Source organism: Watersipora subatra, chromosome 1 (genome assembly GCF_963576615.1).
Source record: "Watersipora subatra chromosome 1, tzWatSuba1.1, whole genome shotgun sequence".
In the NCBI taxonomy this organism is placed as follows: Eukaryota; Metazoa; Bryozoa; class Gymnolaemata; order Cheilostomatida; family Watersiporidae; genus Watersipora; species Watersipora subatra.
This window is the reverse complement of record NC_088708.1, coordinates 29,184,471-29,193,722: the sequence shown is the minus strand read 5'-3', so window position 1 is coordinate 29,193,722 and position 9,252 is coordinate 29,184,471. Positions and strand designations below refer to the sequence as shown.

Sequence of the window (9,252 nt, the reverse complement as noted above, 5' to 3'; positions counted from 1 at the left end):
AAACAGAAATAAACAATCGGTTTTCAGGAAGCTGATATTCAGACCTAATGACTATTTGATGAGCCTGAGCTCTAACAATGCGCATGTGTATCTGTGTATTGTTAGGGCACAGAATAAGAATAAATAAATCAGAATAGGAAAAATTATCTCTTCGTGGACTCTAATAATAATACACAACATTTGATATACTGCAATAAAAATCTGTACGACGATAGCGCAAATTATTTTCAAACAGTTTCGAAGATGAATAGGAAGATAAAAAAATGATTAGCACAAAAAATTTTTATCGAGGTATTTTTTGCCGTGCGCAACTAGCTGATCCTGTAGTGATTCGTTGCAGATAACTAAATCGTAATTAAATCCTAGAAACTAGAAATTCCCCTGTCATACAGCCCACGACCAAAGTGATAATGGAAAAAAGAAAGGGTACTGCTGGTTGAGAAATGCAATATTAGCAGTCAAATGGCACTGCAGTGCAATAGGATGACTGCAATGGTAGCTGCAATGTACTGGGTGTTATTATGTACAACAAACAGCAATAATGAAAGGAAAAGATTATGTTTATATCTCTCCCCTGCAATAGGAGAATGCAATATTAGAAGTAAAATGGCTAGCTGCTGTGTAATATACACAGTTTGAAAGCTGGTTGTGTTGAATGTAGAATGGTTTTGACAGCGCTCTGTAACCAAAGTGAAGAAATGGGTCATGATCACAGAAACCATGGTTAAGCCGAGTGTGTGAGATTCAGAGTTATCTACACTAGCAGAAGGAGACAATTCTCAGTTATTTTTCAAAAAAATTTGATTTCAGCCTAATTACAGCAGATTTTATGGTCAATAAACTGAATGCATGTTTACCATTAGTGCGAAAACATAGTTCTGAGAAAACTGGTGTTAAAGTTCGAGAAATGAAAACCAATGCACAATTTTGTTTACATTTCAAAACGTCATAGCAACCAATATCAAGAAGTTGTGATATTTATCTAGATTTTTGTATTTATATGCAAAACATTATGCTGAATTTAAAAATCTAAACAGATTTTAGTTGGTTGTCATAGAAATAGCTGTATATCTACAAAAAGATGTAGGCTTATTACTTAATTCTGCAGATATTAAAAACAGCTTGGCAGTACCGCGATATTGGGCACAGCTGTAGGATCATCAACAAAATCTTTAGAAAAATAATAACAGTAACATATTGCACACCATCAGTCACTATATACTTTGATCTTATAAATTCGAATGATTATTCTTATAATTAAATCTTATAAAATCGAATAATTATTCTTATAATTAAATATTTTTGCAAGATATTAAAAACGGCTTGGCAGTACCGCGATATTGGGCACAGCCGTAGTATCATCAACAAAATCTTTAGAAAAATAATAACAGTAACATATTGCACACCATCAGTCACTATATACTTTGATCTTATAAATTCGAATGATTATTCTTATAATTAAATCTTATAAAATCGAATAATTATTCTTATAATTAAATATTTTTGCAAGATATTAAAAACGGCTTGGCAGTACCGCGATATTGGGCACAGCCGTAGTATCATCAACAAAATCTTTAGAAAAATAATAACAGTAACATATTGCACACCATCGTTCACTATATACTTTGATCTTGTAAATTTGAATGATTATTCTTATAATTAAATCTTATTATAATCTTATAAAATCGAATAATTATTCTTACAATTAAATATTGTAATAATTTTATAAGAACTGTTAGAAAAATCGTCATCGTCATTTCCTTTACTTTCACTGCTTTAGACATCAGTTAGAATACCAAAGTACTCATTATAGGTAAGTGTCCAAAATGTCAGAGTTAACTTTAAAATCGGCAAAAAAGAAACGATTACTTTTCAGTACTTCTACGTTAATTACAGAAACCTTCGGCAATTGGACAATGCCATAAACTGGTGAAATGTGCACATTTTCCCGTGAAATGCGCACAACTTAATGGCTCTACTTTCTGGTGCACGGCTTTATCGGCGTTTCATTGGCTGTCCTTAATTTTGATTAAAAAAGGCTTGTCAGGTTTTAATGGCAATTTTGGGCCACATTAATCTGTCTAATTATGTATTATCCGATCAGATGGGTAAGTTTTAGGATATTGTCAAGAATTTTCAAAGACTTTGTAACATATTTAAATAGGTTTATATGTGTTTTGTATTGTTATTATACTTAAATGACTCCAAACAAAAATGGTTAAATTTGTTGATGAGATTTCAGTACAAGGGTTTGAGTATGGCGTTGATGAATAATTTTCGGAACTTGTGTGCGCATATGCATTTATTATAAAGCTCCCAAACACTCACTTTGCTCGTGTTTGGTCGTGGGATAATTATTGCTTTTGAAAACATTGAAAATGGTTTTGTCATTATGGTTTTAATTTCTTATAATGCACCAAAGGCCAACGAATATGTTTAAATCAGATTGAGGATCCTGGGCAATTGTAGCCACAGAAGTTATAAGTTTCCATAATTATCGCGAAACAAATTTTTATCCACAGTATTTCTATTTCTAAGCCTGGTAGCTGAATATGACATGCTTAAGACGAGACGTACTAGAATACATCAAGTAGACTCCTTTGCAGATATTTTAGTAGATTCTAACTCAAGTTTCAGTGAAGCTGGTTCTGAGTGAGAAGATTTTATTGATGTTATTTGGATATTTCCCCAGAAGTAATGTCTATGCACTGCAAACAAAGAAATTCATTTTCTGGTACATTTAGTTGTATTCCTTCCTATTTACAATAGATGTAAAAAACACACACCAAACTCTCATTTTTGCTCCTTTCATATCAAAAACAAGAAACAAAGCATTTTTTTCATGAAAATGAGATAACAACAGACGGAACCCTAGATTTGCAAACATGGCAGCGAAACAGTTGACGTGTAATCCTTTTAAGTGCAGTCGTAAATATGTAATCCTGTGTTGGTATATCCTACATGGAAAAAGGGTAGCATAATAACGTTACAAAACTGGTGGCAAAATTGGTGAAACAGATTTTACTCAAGTTGATTCAAATTTTTAGTTTTATCACTTGATTACATTTTCTCATGATATGTAGTTTGAAAGAAGTTAGAATGGCAAATGGTGTTATATATTAAATACAATCAATTTTCTGTGCAAAAACTTTTTTATTACCCGGGCAACGCCGGGTAGTACAGCTAACACTAAAGTCATTGTAGGCACCTATAGTTACTAAGGTTAACATAGTATTTTGTAACTATCTTTAATGATGATGGTTTTTACCAGGAGGTAATTGCATAAGATAATGACTATGGGTTTCTATACCACTCTATGTAAGTCTATAGCCTACGATATTTTCACATGCCGACACTGAAATGAGCTGAAATCATATAAATGTATACCAAAAATCTTTGATTGTAATTGTAGCGAAATAGACTATATTTAGCCATTACTCTCTAATGAGTTCACATTTACATTTAAACACTTACATTTATATTTTTCCTTCTAATTTATTTCAACGAAACACTTCTTTCAAGTTATGAAATTCTAAACTTACAGTTGTTTGAAAACCTTTACAGTCGTTTTATTTACTTTTAATTTAGCTGTCCTGCACAAAAACCATTTCCTCATGATATGATGTTTGAAAGTTACAGTTGTTTGACAAAGTTTGAAAACCTTTACAGTTGTTTTTAATTTTTCACTTAATGTATTTCAATTACACAAAACACTTTTCTCATGATATGTAGTTTAAAAGTTAGAATGTTGTTATATGTTAAACACAAATCAACTTTCTGTCCAAAGACTTCTATTACCCGAGCAACGCTGGGTAGCACAGCTAGTACATGTATATAATGAGACTTTAGCTAAAAAATAGCTTATTTTTGCAATCAATATTCCATGTAAGCACTTCTTCCGGCTTGATGTACCAACACACTCTACGAGCAGTGGTGTGACAAATTATCAGTAGTTTCATAGACAATATAGATCTCTTTACTTGACTATGACATGACACTGACCCTTCACCACATTTTTGACATTTAAATGACCCATTTTTTGCCAACTGATACATAAACTGATGAAGACCTGCTCAAACATAACCCCATGTTGCACTTTCAAATTAAAATGCAAGCATTGATTATGCCTTGATTACTAGCACTGCAAATTCTATTTTCTGGCTGTTTGCCCTTGATTTCAGATACATAGCCTCGTCACTAGGTAAGCCTGCGACAATGACTAAAAGATCAGCAATTATTTTGTCTAAGCTTCAACAAATCAGCTAAAGATGCAGCCATTGACTCTCCATCTAGTAAGATCCTGCTACGCAGCTAGTCACAACAAAAGTTGATCGATAATTGAGACGGTTCTTAATTCCGTTCAACGTTCCATTAAGCATATCACGATCTGATATGACATCAAGACATGTCTGGACAAAAATGTTTAAGTTTTCCCCTTATAGGTAGCGCAACTTAGAGCTGCACTATGAACTTAGCTTTTTAACTGAAACTGTGAACTCTCTACCGCCGTTAAAATCGGTAGTTTCTCATGGTATCTGAAAACTTTGTATATACAGCCACTGATACCATGCCATAACAGCTTATGGATGAGTCAGATGATAACATATGGCGTAGTTGACTTTTTCAATTATTACTCAGCACTCACACATCAAATTATCAAATCCGTATATTTCAGACAAGACACTGAACTATCTTCGATGTTAAACTCAATCAGACACAACAGCACCACTTGCTAACCAACCATGACAATGTTAACAACGTACAAAAATACGTGAAATGGTGGACGATCTTAGGATGATGACAACGTGTTTAATTATAGTGAGCTGCTACAAGGAGTCCACGCACTTAGTCGGTATTAAGCGACCATAGTAAGTTAAAACTTCAATGATGATTATTTAGAACAAAAATCATCAATACTAGTGATCCAGTTCGGCAGATAAGCAATAACATAATGCAAGCGTTTAAAGAATCCATTAAAATAATACGTTTAAAAATAAAATTTCAGAAACCTTGAGCTTACATCTGGGCATAATAGCGAAAAGCCTTTACAATAATTATGCTGTTCATTTAACACTACTATATCAATTTTCTTGTTGTGATACACTAAATAGATACACCAAAAAAACGATAGGAGTAAATGACACCAATAATACTTTTTTGAGTCAGCTGATACCGTATAAACTTTGCGGTTTCAAAAAACTTATGGGCCACAAGGTGAGGTCGCCGACGTAAATTTTGAGCCGTTCGACGAGCTTATTGACAAATCATCGATGTAAAATAAGAGAAAGCAACTTCGTATTAATCAATTTGCGTGTCTGGACATTTAATGTGCTGACTACAACCTTTGTTTCACTGCTTAAAACCTATCTTAGACTGACTTAGACAGCAGTTTAAAACTGGCTTGAAACATTGCTCAAGTAAAAATTACACAAAAGCGGCATGAAAGGCTTGTGAATCAAAGTTTGCAATGGTGAGAACCTTGAATAGGGTTGATGTAAATATGAATGCTCTGGTAAATTCAAGCATTACTCTTGCAACAAGTAAACTGTAGTTTACTGTAGATAAATTACATTTTAGTATTGAATCGTATTGTTGTGTGGTTGCAGCTACTTTACTTCTATTCTAACATTGCAGTCATTGCGTTGAAAGTGCTGTGGTGGCATTTTAGCCCAAAATATTAAAAAAAATGAAGCTGGCCGTAATCATTTGCAATCCGTTTATAACTGATTTTAGTTTTTTACAAGTAACAGTTATATATATAGCACATACTAGCCAAATCTTTGCTCACTTTTACTTTAATCCAACTCACATTAGGATTATGGAATGCGGTTTAATATTTTGAACTATTGCTTGAATGTGTTTAGCACTTTATATCTGTTACTTATTATTGTCTCTAGTGCACTTTTTACCTTCAATGTACTACATAATAAATTTATTTTTAGCTCTCTATTATAAAATGTCAAGTTTTCATTTGGAGTATACTTTGTTGTGTTCTGACAGTTCTTGATTGATTAACCACTTGTCATATAATTTTTTTAGAAAATTCATTGATATCTGAAACTCCAAAAAAGACTTTATTTGCAACAGTGACGATATATTGTCAATAATAACAAAAATATTTGCAAAAAATATTATTTAAAAGCTCTTCACTTTAAAGTGTTCAAACCTAGCTAACGTAGTAATATACAAAACTTGGTTTTTTGTTGGATTTCCTAGTTTAAAAACTGCAGTTACGAGTTTTCACTTAGGTAGATGGGCCAAACAATGAGATGGGTAAAAATCCTATCATTTTACCTCAACATCCTGAGCCATGGTATTAATCTTAACAACATCTACATGTCTTAAGTTACAAGCGTATGACATGCCATAATTACAATTAAAAAAATTATGATGGAATAATCTTATGGTCTCATTGAACGGCCACTTAAGGCCCCTACAGAGCAATATAATTCTGGTGTATTGTAGCTATATTCTTGGTACAATTTAAGCATGCCACAATGATTCTCTAACATGTTTGATATTTATTTTGAGCTCAGCATAAAAATTAAGACCACTTTTCAATAAAATGCTGTATAAATGCATTTAGTTCAATTAGTCGTATGTAATAAGAAACTGTTCTTGTGAACTGACACCTTCCAGATTTGAATCTGAACACATGAGATCGATTTGGTGGTACATATATATTGACAAATTAACAAGTTAAGTGGTTAACAAGTTTAAATGCATGATGCTGACATCATGGTTATACTTGCTTATCGTGACAAGACTACTACATTTAAAAATCTGTGAATGCTCCGCCAATCTATAAGGATCTGTGCACTACACAAATAGTTATGCTCTTCTGTTTGAGGTACATTTAAAAAAAATTCATATGTACACAGAAATCCTTTTTTCTTAATAATACACCACTTGCCATAATAGTGATAAATTATAAGGCGTCTTTAGCTATCTAACATGATCTATTGAGTATTATTTTCATCTAAATATAATCTCAGCATGGCATAAGTATCCAGTATCCTGTTCATCAGATAAAACAACTGAAATATTAACAGCAAAAATTATGCCATGCCCTCAATAGTTATCAATGGGCGAACCTGAAATGGAACACAATGGACGAGATACAACATCAATATATAAATTCATACAAACCGAACTCAATTTATTTAACACTAAATAAAAGCTCTAAAATCATAAGAAAATGTTGCAGTGGCCACAAACCACATGCAAAAAACTGCATGTTACTCTCTCAAGAGACACGCATCATCCTGAGTGGCTACATACAGATCTAAAAATGCAATTTGCCAGAACATTGGCAATGACATGCAAACATAGCAAAATTTATCTACAAACACTCAAAGGTTTTTATGCAATTAGTGGCATACCATTAGTCACATTCTTAAAAAGGTGGATAAGGTGTCAGCCACCTCATAAATATAGAAAGTTTATGAGTTTCACACAAGTATGTATAATTTATCAATCATTTCAAAATATGGGATTCGTTGAATTGGTGAGACGCGAATCCCTAATTCAAAAATGATTTCAAATAATTTATATATGAGTTGTGCAAAGTGAAAACCAGAGCAAAAGCTCATGGCCCATCATAGAGGCAGCGGAAACTCTAATCCAGTAGAACAATATAAACTATATACAAGAAGTCAACTAATGAGAGAGTCAGCAAGCGCGACTGATTCCCTCCAACTCTAAAAACATTTATGAGTGATCAAAAAGAAGTAACAGCCACAAATGTATGCAGCTATCAACTATAATATTTTAAAACAAAATCTTCTAACGTAAATGATAAAATAATATACGATTTCTCTGTGAGGTCTGCTGTTGGTGAAAAATTATTTGCACTAGTTTATCAAAGTAGAATAAATCGCACAAATGAGACAACCAAATTTTCAAGCGGTGATTCATAGTACGGAAATCATAAAATTATTCAACTATTGAACTCCGATAGGAAATGTCTGATCTGCATCAGTACTACATACACGGAAAGAAAAAGAAAAAACACGTCTAGTTTCCAGGTTTACACAGCCTTCATGAGAAAGTTTAAAAATAACTGCTCTCCGCTAGAAAATGTTGTTAGTAGAAAAATAGTGTGATACAACTGGTTTAACAAAAGTTAGACTGTTGTCTCCCCTTTACTAAATGTGTATGGAATGAATGTGGCAAGCGCTCATAAAGCGTTATATCTCCTCAAAGTCATCCTAACAGACCCAAGATCTTTATCCACTTTATCAAGTTGTTCTTCAAGCGACTCCTACAAAAAACACGAAAAAGGAATAACTTGAAACGACCATAGGAGACTTGAGGTAGCCATGTAAGTTTTCTACAACGAAGGATAAGAAACTTCCAGAATCAAATCAGAATTTTGCAAATCAAGAAATGCCTTGCAAGTTCTAGAACACACAGCTATGATCTGATGAATGTCCATGAGAAACCACGACAAAATATTTCTAGTTAATCATTCAATCCTAGGGTAACACACCTGCCTTTTATAACACAGACTGTACTGATAATGCCTATTTGAAGATCATTATGGACAGACAAACATAGAATATGATAAGACACACCTGTCTAAGCTTGTCCTTCATGTTGTGTGTAGTAGACATTCGGGTAAGAGAAGATTCCAGCTGAAAAAAGTGCAAGAAATGCAGAAACAAAATGAAAAGTTATTAGTCTAGCAATGCATACACCAGGTTTAGCAATGCATACACCAGGTTTAGCAATGCATACACCAGGTTTAGCAATGCATACACCAGGTTTAGCAATGCATACACCAGGTTTAGCAATGCATACACCAGGTTTAGCAATGCATACACCAGGTTTAGCAATGCATACACTAGGTTTAGCAATGCATACACTAGGTTTAGCAATGCATACACTAGGTTTAGCAATGCATACACTAGGTTTAGCAATGCATACACCAGGTTTAGCAATGCATACACTAGGTTTAGCAATGCATACACTAGGTTTAGCAATGCATACACCAGGTTTAGCAATGCATACACGAGGTTTAGCAATGCATACACCAGGTTTAGCAATGCATACACCAAGTTTAGCAATGCATACACGAGGTTTAGCAATGCATACACTAGGTTTAGCAATGCATACACCAGGTTTAGCAATGCATACACGAGGTTTAGCAGTGCATACACTAGGTTTAGCAATGCATACACCAGGTTTAGCAATGCATACACTAGGTTTTCATAAAGCAGGTTAATTTTGTTACAAATTTTTATTTAATGT

General features: G+C 33.4%; 1 protein-coding gene across 1 annotated transcript in view; it reads right to left on the bottom strand.

Moving 5' to 3' along the window:
• Nucleotides 1-7,142: 7,142 nt before the first annotated feature.
• Nucleotides 7,143-9,252, bottom strand: part of LOC137398541 (M-phase phosphoprotein 9-like) — a 44,643-nt gene continuing 42,533 nt past the window's right edge. Inside the window, exons 14-15 of the mRNA XM_068084668.1 lie at nucleotides 8,577-8,636; nucleotides 7,143-8,263 (exon numbers count right to left, since the gene is read on the bottom strand). Coding sequence (XP_067940769.1) covers nucleotides 8,180-8,263; nucleotides 8,577-8,636 — 144 coding nt within the window. The 3' untranslated portion in view covers nucleotides 7,143-8,179. The remainder of the gene's footprint in view (nucleotides 8,264-8,576; nucleotides 8,637-9,252) is intronic.